Source organism: Musa acuminata, unplaced genomic scaffold (genome assembly GCF_036884655.1).
Source record: "Musa acuminata AAA Group cultivar baxijiao unplaced genomic scaffold, Cavendish_Baxijiao_AAA HiC_scaffold_1137, whole genome shotgun sequence".
NCBI lineage: Eukaryota > Viridiplantae > Streptophyta > Magnoliopsida > Zingiberales > Musaceae > Musa > Musa acuminata.
In genome coordinates this window covers 2,064,795-2,076,367 of record NW_027021349.1, presented here as the reverse complement: position 1 = coordinate 2,076,367, position 11,573 = coordinate 2,064,795, and the positions used below count along the sequence as shown (strand labels likewise).

The 11,573-nt window shown below is 35.9% G+C and overlaps 1 protein-coding gene across 1 annotated transcript; it reads left to right on the top strand.

The window, feature by feature from the left end:
* Positions 1-1,737: 1,737 nt before the first annotated feature.
* Positions 1,738-6,278, top strand: LOC135670947 (uncharacterized). The gene is made up of 6 exons (XM_065178735.1): positions 1,738-1,892; positions 3,557-3,653; positions 3,793-3,974; positions 4,087-4,284; positions 5,434-5,493; positions 5,798-6,278. The coding sequence occupies exons 2-6, from the start codon at positions 3,563-3,565 to the stop codon at positions 5,939-5,941; spliced, it is 675 nt and encodes a 224-aa protein (XP_065034807.1). The 5' UTR covers positions 1,738-1,892; positions 3,557-3,562; the 3' UTR covers positions 5,942-6,278.
* Positions 6,279-11,573: the final 5,295 nt, after the last annotated feature.

Here is an 11,573-nt window from a genome sequence, read left to right as displayed (position 1 = left end):
TAATGAGGAGAATGGAAAATGGAGGAGTATATGGAGTATGAATTTTATGTAGTTTATCTTCTATTGCATACCTAGAAACTTTAATTAAGTTTAAATTTCTTTAGGGACATAAAAAAGATGAGTTTGGAAATACAATGCATGCAAAATTTAAAAGTATATATATATATATATCTCCTAAATCTAAATTTGGAAATGAAGTGAAAAAAAGGATAATTAGCTATTTTCCATCTTTTGTTATTACTATAGAGGTTAATATAATACAAACATGCACGCACTCATATACATATATGTAAAAATAATAATTTTAATTATGATTTTTATGTGTAATTATCAAGACCTTTAAAGATTAAATACAATGTATGTTTTATATATGTGCTAAATATAAAATTTGAAATCAACTGAAAACAATATGACAATTTGGCCATTTTTCTTTTTTTGTTATTAAGCTAACTAATGTGACATTATAGAGGCTAATATAACATACATAAGATGTTAATTATTTTAATATATATATATATAATATTTTTAAGAAAATTAATACCAATTGAAGTTTCAACATTGTAACCATCCAGATCTTTAATAATTACAATGTAACTATGACTAATGTATTGTGATATATTTAAAATTAGAAATAAAGTGAAAAAAATATGGCAATTTTTCCTTTTATGTTTATGTTAGTCATTTTTCTCCTATTGTTATTAAGCTACCTAATATGATTTTATAGAGGCTCCTATAACATATATATATTTTTGCATTAGTGCATTGTAGTACACCATTTAAAGTCATGAAAATATATTTTTCAGAAAATATCTAAAAATATAAAATATTTTTTACAAATTTAATTTCTATCGAACTTTCAATGTTGTAATTATCTAGACCTTTAAAAATTAAATACAATGTACATATGCCTTATATATGTGTGCTAAATTTAAATTAGAAATCAAGTTATATATATATATATATATATATATATATATATATATATATATATATATATATATATCATTTTTCTCCTTTTATTATTAGGCTAACTAATCTGACTTTATAGGGGCTAATATATATTATAAACATTTTTTTGAAAATATATTTATTATTTTTTTAAGAAAATTATTGTTAATTGAAGTTTTTTAGTTGATTTAAAGATTAAATACAATGTGTGCAAGATTTATTAGTAGGATAATATTACTGTGCTAAATTTAAATTTAGAAATCAAATGAAAATAAAAAAAGAACAGCCAATTGTCTTCTTTTGACTAACTAATGTGAGCACAGCATCCGCAACACGTAGGAGACATATAATGAACTGTTTTTGTGGGATCCAATCCTTCTCCAGTCACAGAGCAGGTAACAAATGCGGGTAAACCACGGTTAAAAGATAATTATTTCTGACGACTTCTGTCGGCCATTTTTAATCTTATCTGTTTATGTTGGTCAATATTTGTCTTTCTATTGTTACCGCGCAAACTAACGAGTATATGACAACCCAACAAATTGGAGGCAAACACTTCTCGTGGGGCCACCAGTCTCTCCAATCATGGGGCAGGTGAACAATGTTAGTAAACATTGATAGCTACGTAGCCTTTTCGGCAACATAATTAAGCGTGTACGCCATCTGACTACTGAGTACATGACAACCCTTCCGGTGGGGCCATTGGGGTTTCCAATAATAGGACAGGTAGATAATGTTGGTAATGATCGATGCATAGGAAGCCTTTTCGGAAATATAATTAGTTACGGCATCTCGGCCTCATCTCTTCTGAGCCGTCACGCTTGCTTTTTCCAACGACCCCAAACCAACCATTAGAAGAAGCAGCAAAGGATTCGACTCATCGTCGTCTTCTCTTCCGCCGGCATCTGATCCGAGTGGTGGAAAGAGACAAGCCGATCCCCCAGGTACTATCTCTTGTATAGATCCGTCGTTCTCAATACCTCCTCGATCCATGAATATGGAAGTCGAGTTGTGTCGACAGGTTTGTGAGCAGGGTACTGCCCCTTCATAGAGATATTGAAGGTCTACGATCTCCCCCTCTTAGTTTGAGTTAATTGAACTTGGAATTGAGATCGACATGGGATTAGCTGCTTAGGATATCAAATTGATAGTTTCTATTCGATAGTTGGGATGGAAGAGTCCTCCCGGTTGATGTTTTCTCATGATGAGTATGATTGTATATCTTATTATTTGGGTAGCTTGATTCAGAGGAAAAAGGATCTATTAGCAAGAAAGCGAAGATGTTGTTCTGCTTGCTTAACTTTATAAATCATCTAGTAGTAGAAAATTCGTGCTGATGATATTTTCTGGTTTGTTCTATAAACTGCGAAGTTTCATGTGCCTTTTATGCTTGTGATGACAGCGCTACCAATAACTTTATTGAACTTTTTCTTAATGGAAGTGATAAGTCAATACTTTTTCTGTTAATGTCTTCTTGGAGATTTATTTGAGAACAAGTGATCCTTATAAAAAGAAATTTTTAAGATATTTGAAATTTTAATAGAGGTCATTTGCATTGATTAAATAAAGAAAACTGTTATCTAGTCGTGTAGGGTTTTTATTCGCTGCAACTTGTCAAAACACTGTTTATATAACATGGGAAGGATGTCCAACGATTGCAATGTTGAAATTCATTGATTCTTTAGGACATATGGAATAGTATGTGCTCTGTATGTGATGATCTATGAATTTATACCGTACTTCGAACCAGTCCCCTATTGCAGTTGATGTCTTTAATTCTGTTACATTATTATATAATTTTATTTATTTCTGTGGATTTCCATTCAAAAATATGATCTGAAAAATAAAACATGTCTGACTGGGCTGTTTTATGGATCATTTTCATATGTTGCACATAAGGGCTTTGACCCTATAGAAATGGAAGTCTAAAAGTAACTGAAGGGTCCATCACTTGTATTTGTGAGAAAACAAGAATCATGTTTGGCTAGATATCAGAGAATAGAAACTGACACTACTCTCATATGACATGACCTCATACTAAAGAGTGTAGAGGAGATGGAAATTTTGAGATTAACAATAACATAGTCCAGTTTACTAATTTGTCTTACTCTAACAATGAGCTTCACCATCTTAATCAGAATATCTGCATCAGTCGCATATCTTTGATAGTTGACTTGAAAATGATATTATGAGTTTATCAACCCTTCATGCTAGGTTAAGATATATATTCTCTCTTTTTTTTTTTCTAGGGATTGCTTCACTGAACTTTAAAGTAATAGTACTAAATTTTATTTCCCTCAAGCTAGTTAAATTTTGATGATGATGTGGCCTTTTTCTGTTTCTTGTTTTAGTGGTTCTTAATGTATCTATTTAGTCTAGATTATTGGCAATTTATAGTGATTTATGTGTTCTCTTAATTTTTCTTATACGTGGGCTTTTTCTTGTCAAATAATTTATTAAAAACTCAAAGGGTACTGAATATTTGTCAGTGACCTGACCTGATATGGATGATTTTGATATATGCCCATGATGGTAGGCATACAGATGATAAATTTTACTGAGTTGTTGAATCGCAACAAATAAACCTTTTATTTTGCTTATGTAACAGGCAATTATGGATTCAAGATTAAGTTTTTTACTTCTTATGCTGGTAGTCAGTTTTATCTCAGCAAATGCCAGAAGTTCGGCTACTATGGATGTCTTTGGTAAGTTGTTGATTTGGTTTGTTTTAGATAAATAGTTGATATGCCAATTCCATCCATTTTGAAACTATATTTCACATTTCCATCATATGAATCAGGAATATTCTTGTATGGTTGATTGAAATCGTTCTTTTTCTTCCAGCTGTGCAAGTGGATAATGAGGTACAAAGTGAGAGTAATATTGGCAGGAATGAAAAGTTATGTACTCTTTGTGAAGAATATGCATCCCAGGTTATAAACTATCTTGGTGAAAATGAAACTCAAACTCTGATTATCAGTAGACTTCACGAAACATGTTCCCAGCTGCATTCTTTGAAACGACAGGTATGCTAACTTCTCCGGTAGAAACCATACACATATGATTGTAAAGTTTAGTATAACTATGATGACTATGTTTGCCTTGTTGTTTTCTGAAACGATTTCTTTTTTCTGGCAGTGTCTTTCATTGGTAGATTACTACGTCCCAATTCTTTTCGTGGAGCTTTCAACAATAAGTCCAGAGCAATTATGTGAAAAGGTGAATCTCTGTGGGGAGGCTGTACTGGTGAATCTGCCAAAGAATGACGATGCTTGCACCCTTTGCCATAATATTGTCGCAGAGATTCTTACCAAACTGACAGATCCTGACAGACAGGTATCGATAAATCCTTTGCGCTACCAGATCCCTGATTGCTGCAGAAACATACCTGACCACATTTCCCCACCCCAAGAACCATAGCTGTTCTCTTCATAGTTAAGATATGTCTTTCGTTGTTATATGCTATCTTAATCACAGAAAAAGACTTGCTGTCATCTCTAATAAGTTAAAACCATGGATTTTTAAATCAGTATTATCTGTGCATCATTGCCCCACTGGATGTGCAGTATTAATATATCATGAAATCTTGTAAAGACTAATGAATTGTGCATCATGCCTGCATTGATTGGTTATCCATAGTTATCATCCAAGGTGCCGTACGATGCCATAATTGATGGATTTAAAGAAGAAGTTTTTGGTTTGCTGTCAATCAGCCCTTCCAACTGGTTTTTGTTATATCCCAAGACCATTTGAAGGACTTGAAATTTAACCCAGCTATCTTTTATTAAATTTTTTTGCCTGATGTAATATTTGAGCTTATCTGAAGAGGGATATCATTGTTCCTCTAAAGAATGAGAAACATGTTGAAGAAGAGTGAAAAAGAAAATAATGGTTTTGGGATTAAAATATATATATTTATAGGTGCTAATTACTCACCAAAAATCTAGTCAGAGATCTCTTTGTGTTCCAAAAACTTTTGATAACAAACCCTCTCCCTTCTTCAATGAAGCCTTTGTAGAAGACATAATTTCTTCATTTAAAATTTGTGAGAAGACATTCTATCAACTAAAATTTTGAAATAAAATCGCAACAACAAGTGAACGCATTATTTTATACTTTCATCATGATAAAACAGTTTTTTTTTTCCATTTACAATGGTAATCAGTGATCTTATGGTATTTACAAAACTTTGTTATGGTGCTTCTAGGCTATGTTTTGCGTAGAACTAGCTATTAGTATACTTTTAGTCATTTTGATAAAATATTTATTTTATTGGCTTTCTTGTAAATCATTGGGTGCTTCTTGCATATTACATCACACATTTCAACTTAATTTATGCTTTTCTATGATATATATTTCGTTGAACATCCTACTGGGAAGCTTAGTCTTCGACAGTTCGACTGCACCAGAATTTTGGAGTTTGCTAAATGCTGACTTATTCTCTACTAAATGCTGACTACAATAATGTCTCTGGAAAATTTTCAGCTTGAAGTGATTGAGATACTTCTGAAAGGATGCAATAAAATGGGGAATTATGCCAAAAAGGTGAGTTTTCCAATATTCATCTGTTTTGTAGTTGTAATATCATATGGCATTTTGCTTCTCAAATTCAAACTAGCGTACTACAAAATTCCATCGGAGTTGACATGTCTTTGCTCTTTTTTGCTTTTGTGATGATTGATTTCGTCATGTGAACTTTCCAACACTTGAGTGATGGTGTTTTCCGTTCATTTGGTTCTAGGTGGAATTTTCTATTGGTTTCAACTAAATTCAGTGAAATATTTCACCATAGTTTGCCTATTGATTATCAACATGACTGAAATGACTTTGGCTTTTCTTTTTTTCTCAGTGCAAGAAAATGGTCCTCGAATATGGCCCCCTAATCCTGATCAATGCTGAGAATTTCCTCCAGAAAAATGATGTATGCGCTGCTATCCATGCATGCCAGGACAGTAAAGAAGATCTCACTGGATCCGCGCTTGCTGATGCTTGAGCTGTGAAAGTAAAGAAGCCGGAGGGAATCCCCATGGTCAGAAGTTATTATGCAATGAACTGTATCTTCCAAGTATTATAGATGGAAAAAGATCAACTCACGCTTGTGATTATACATTAGCATATCGTAAATCACCTTACCGATAGCCCATCATATTAGATTCGATAATATGTATAATTTCTCATGTTTTCTGCTGGGCAACATGTCCACCTATTTCTCCGTCTGTTGTGATTAAATGATCCATATTTCCAGATACAACCAGTCTTCTTCCCTATGTTGGTGTCCTTGTCCTCATGTACTGGTTATTAAGGCAAAGGATTTAGCTTGTTCCTCGGCATCAGCCTCTTTTCTTTCGTAGCAGATTGGGTTGCTTTCCCTGGTTAGTTATTTAAGCAGACACACACCAGGTTTTGCTGCGATTCTTGATTGGTTGCTTGACAGCATGTTTGTTCTTTGCCAACATGAATATGAACTGTACTCTCACAAGTTCTTTTTTACTGTACAAATATTTAAATTGTTCATGGATTAGTTTAAATAATAATTGTACATTCTTTGTGTTTTCAACTTTAATGAAGACAGTATAAGAGATTTCAATGTTCCATATATTATTTAGAGAAAAATATCCATATAGTCCATGAGGACCACCAGTCACTAATCCAAAATCCACTCCTTGTCTTGAAGCTACAATCTAAAATACAATCATTCTTTTCTTTTCTTCAAATTACAATCATTCTTCTTTAGGTGAAAGAAGTCTATTTTTTTATTAAAAAAAAAGGAATTATGTGAATACTAGGTGAAAGAAGTCTATTTGGTAGGTAGATGAAGCAATCTAGTGGCAGTAGGTGTTAGTGAATATTTGACCTAATCATCATATAGAGCTCTAAACATCATTTTTTTCTATTTTGGTATTATTGTGGAGAAGCTATCATTAGATTTTTCTTTTTTCCCCCTTAATAGGCTCTCATAATATCAAAACCATGTCAAATTGAGGAAAACCTCCATCAAATATCAAAACCAGTCAAGTTCACTACTGTAGAGAACATATAGAGGATGAAAAGGGCAGCTTGCTGCAGATTGCACTCATGAGGCCCCATAGATAGTATGGCAGTACAATGTTCCTTCAACACAATGAGTCTGTAATAAATTTCTACACATAGTTTTATGTCAGAGTAGAATCACAGAGACACTTAAATGTGTCAATCATATATATTTAATTGATCGTAAACCCCAATAATAAAGACACTGCAGTCAATTATTTCCCAGCAGAAATGTGCCATGGCATTCAGATTTCTACATCAAAAGGTTGCAATCTTAGCAACCAGTCTCCTTGCCATGCCCACAACATCATGTCTTTAATTGCATGTCTGCTCTCCTGTTTTATGTCCAAATAGTATCATAGCCAAGTTTTTTTATGTCCAAAATTTATCCAAATTAAGCATAGAAAAAACCCTCAATTAATTCAAATTTGTGCATGTTAGATTGAGTCATTGGATGCATACAATAATAATAATAATAGTAGTAGTAGTAGCAGCAGCAGCATAAATCCAATTAATCTGGTACAGAAAAAGCATTATTTGCCATTATGTTGCAAATATTCGACAATAAGATTCATGAAATCACGAAAGAGAGCTATCCCAACTACTAAAAAGTTTCAATCTTCATTTAGGTTCGCACCATATATTTAGGTGAAGCCTAAATCTTTTATCCATCAATTAGTTTACTTATGAGAGGATTATTAACAACATAACTTCAGCTTTTCCGAACTGTGGTTATTTGAAGATCCGCCGACCAAACAATAGCACCTGGAGACTCATGCAATTTATTCGTCTTCTGTAGAATACTCCAAAGCATGATGCATGTTTAAGTGCTTGCCGAAAGTGAAGAAGACATCACAGATCTGGCAATCAATCAACCATAATGTGTTCTCCGTGATCTAAGAGAGAGAGAGAGAGAGAGAGAGAGAGAAGTCGACGCCATGGCAGGGACGGCGTTGACGGAGTCTTGCAAGTATGGCGTCGACGGAGTCTTACAAGTATGGCGTCAACGTCGTTGACTGGACGTCGCTCTTGAGTTTGGAGTCACGAGGTTGACGAACCCTCCTCGATGTCATGCCACGGCCGGCCGACATAATCCCAATCAACGGTGACAAGGAACTAGGAAGACACGTTTTCACTTCCAACTCCATTTGCCGCCTTGTCATCATGCAGCACGAGACACGCCTTTAAGGATAAGTAAACATCACTGTAATCCTGATTGGAGAATGCCATGGCAAAGCTTAAGAATTCGGCTACCTTTTGTTCACGGCCATGACTTTGTCTGAGCTGAGTGGTGATGTGCAGCAACACCACACCGCTTTCAAACACTGTAAGTGTGAACGTGTGAGCTCCACTCACAAACGCATCAAAGCACCGAAATGTTTCAAGCAGTAAATGCATCATCATCATCATATCATTTCCTTTAAATCCGATCTCCCAACACTCTTGCTCTCCTCATCGGATCAAACTTCTCTCACCTCCGGCAATGGCGTGTCTGAAGAACGTCCTCGCCACCACCTTCGTCTTGCTTCTTCTGCTGGCCTTCCATCAGTCCACCGCAAGGCCTATGCCACTCCACGAGAGGAAGATTAATGCTTCCCCATGCGGCATGGCGACGATGGCCACGAGAACGAAGCAGAAGGGCGTGGAGAGGTATGGGAAGATCTTCTTAACGGTGCTCAGGAGAATACCGCCGCCGTCCGGTCCGAGTGATGGAATCAATGAGAACAAGAATTAGAAGGAAGAAGAACATATACAAGCTATACACTCTCTCTTCTGCTGTCTTTTCTACGTAGATCAGTGCATACATGTATACGTACCTACATGCATACTTTCAAGAACAGAAAGAATATTGGCCTCTGAATTCTTTTCTTTTTCTTTCTGATACTGTATTTTGATTGTTGTTATTATTTCATGGTTATTAAGTATACTTTCGTGTTGCTGATTTGCCATTTGTACATGTTTTTGTTTATATACTTTATATCCATGTAATTATGGTAGCTGATGACAGCAACCGAAAGGTGTTGGGAAAAAGAGGCACAGAATCAAGCAGTGGGGTAAGATAAGTTGTAAGACTCTCATGTCATGAACAGATGAGAAAGATAAACTTTTTCCATTGGGTCAACGTGTAACACCCCTTATTAGTCCCACATCGAAAGTGGGTAAGATTAAGATTGACTTATAAGGGTCTGATGAGTGTATTATTATTAATTTCAGTTTAAACATTTTGGTTAGTGGTTTAGACCAAACGAAATTGATAGGCTAGTTAGCCCATCAGGCTCGGGTCATAATACAACGTGTTTGGGAAGCACAACATATTCAACTTTGATAGCTAGTTTTTCTTTTATCAATCTCATTAGAAACTCTTTCTCTCTCTCTTTCTCTTTACATATAGACTAACATGTCAATAATAAAATAAATAATATATATATTATTTTTATTTTATGATATAATTTTTAATGTTTATACTATGTAAATATGATAAATGATATACTCATATTTTCAACACTTAAGATTAAAGTACATGTTTTTTAAAATATATTATTTTTAATATTTTATGAAATATTGATTAAACATGTATAAACATTAATGTTTATGTTAAGTTATCTTAAAATTTAAAATAAAATAAAAATATTTATGTTCAAAAATTAATATTTGAGATTGATAATGTTTTTGTTTTAAGGTTTTATATGTTTTAAAATATTTATAGATATGTAAAATTTATAGGACTAAAGGGAGGAAAGGAAGAAGGGGGCTGCGGCTACTGAGAAGAAGGGAAAGAAAGAAAAGAAGGGTGCTATAGCTGTGGGAAAGAAGGAAAAGAAGAGAAGAGAAGGGGGAAAACAGAGGAGGCTGCAATTGCGGCTATGGGGGAGAAGGGAAGGGAAGGGAAGGGAGAAGGGGAAAGGAAGAAAAGAGAAGAAGGAAAGAGTGAAAGAGAAGGGAGAAAGCAGAGGAGGAAAGGAAAAGGTGCTGTGGCTGTGGGGGAGAAGTAGAGGAAGAAGAAAGAAAAGTAGAGGAGAATAGAGAAAGAAGGAAAAAGGGAAAGAAAAGAGGAAGAAGGAGAAGAAGAAGAAGAAGAAGAAATGAAGAGGAAAAAGAAGTAGAAAGAAAAGGAGCAAACGGAGGAAAGAAAAATATCTTAAGGAAGGAAGAAAGGGTTGAAAGAAAAGAAAGTAAAAAGAGAAAAATGTTTACGTTCTCTTCTCCCTCCCCGCCACCTTCTCTTCGTCGATACCTAATCGATGAGTTGTCTCAATTGATCCACAATCTAAGGTGCAAGCTTACGTAAGTGTCTTTTCCTGACTGACATGGGAGACTTAGTGAGGTGAGATCATATGGTCGTAATTATGTTAGTGAGGATCCAGTTTGGGATGATTGGGTAGACAGACTGAGATCTTCCTAGTTGAAAGATTTCTCCCAAGGGGTTAGATCGTCCGAGTGTCTTCGGGCGACCGATGATCCTACATGATAAGCCAGCGTCGGGGGTTGCTCGATATGACTCTTTCGAGCGACATGGATTCTACTTTACGTTACTTTTGAGCCGGGTGGCGTCGCTTTAAGATGTAGCCATTTCTGAGTCAGGCTCCAGCTGGGGGGTGTCACATGGGGTGTAAGGTGGCTGCCAACTGGGTGGTACCAAAATATCCTTTATCATTTTCTCTCCCCCACAAAGGCGTACCACATGTCAATTGTAGGGGGATTTGAGGTGTGTCTTTAGTGTGTCTCTCTTGATGGCTTTCTTACTTATTGTTGAAAAAATATGTTAGCTCAGCCGAGATACAGATCTCGGTTTTTCATATCGAGTGCATGGTTAGGGAGCGTGTAGACTCGATCTAGGTGCAAGTCTTAGGTCTTCATGCCAAGTGCATGACTAGGGAGCGCATAGGCTCGACCTAGGTGCAGCCCTTGGGATGCCACGTCGAGGTGTATGGCTCGGGAGCGAGTCCTTTTTAACTCTTACTTATTCGAGGTGCAGGCCACGAGTCTTTATGACAGAGTGCATAGCTACGAAGTGCATAGGCTCAGCCTAGGTATATTCCTCGAGGAGTTGAGCTTGGACACATCAAGATAGAGGATTGGGCCCATCTAGGGTCGGACTCAGCTATGTTGAAGTGGGGATCCGGACCCACCCGGAGGTTCAGCTCAACCACATTCATGAGGGAGACTAGATACGCCTAGGGTCGAATTCGTCCGTGTTGAAAGTGATTTTTGCCATTGCGAGGTATTCTACTCGGGATATGATGTGCCACCTTATTCTGATCGCTTACACCTCTTTTGATAGAGTATTCCTTCATGGGTTTGATCTGCTTAGGGATCTGAGTGCTCTTTTTTAGCTTCTAGTGCTTATACGGTTGCACTAGGGCAAGCGATATGATCTTCACCATCATTGCTCGCATGGTCCCTAAGCATATCATTACATCATATCAATGCCTATTAGGCGAGGGAGTTGCCTTTATATGATACTCTCCTGCTCTTCTTCCTCTATCGCTGCTTTTGTTATTGGTCGTTGAACTCTTTAGTGTGGACTAAGATGTCTTTCTCCTCTAACAAAACTCTACCTTCTCATTTCGAGTCATCCTCTTTTGGAGACGACC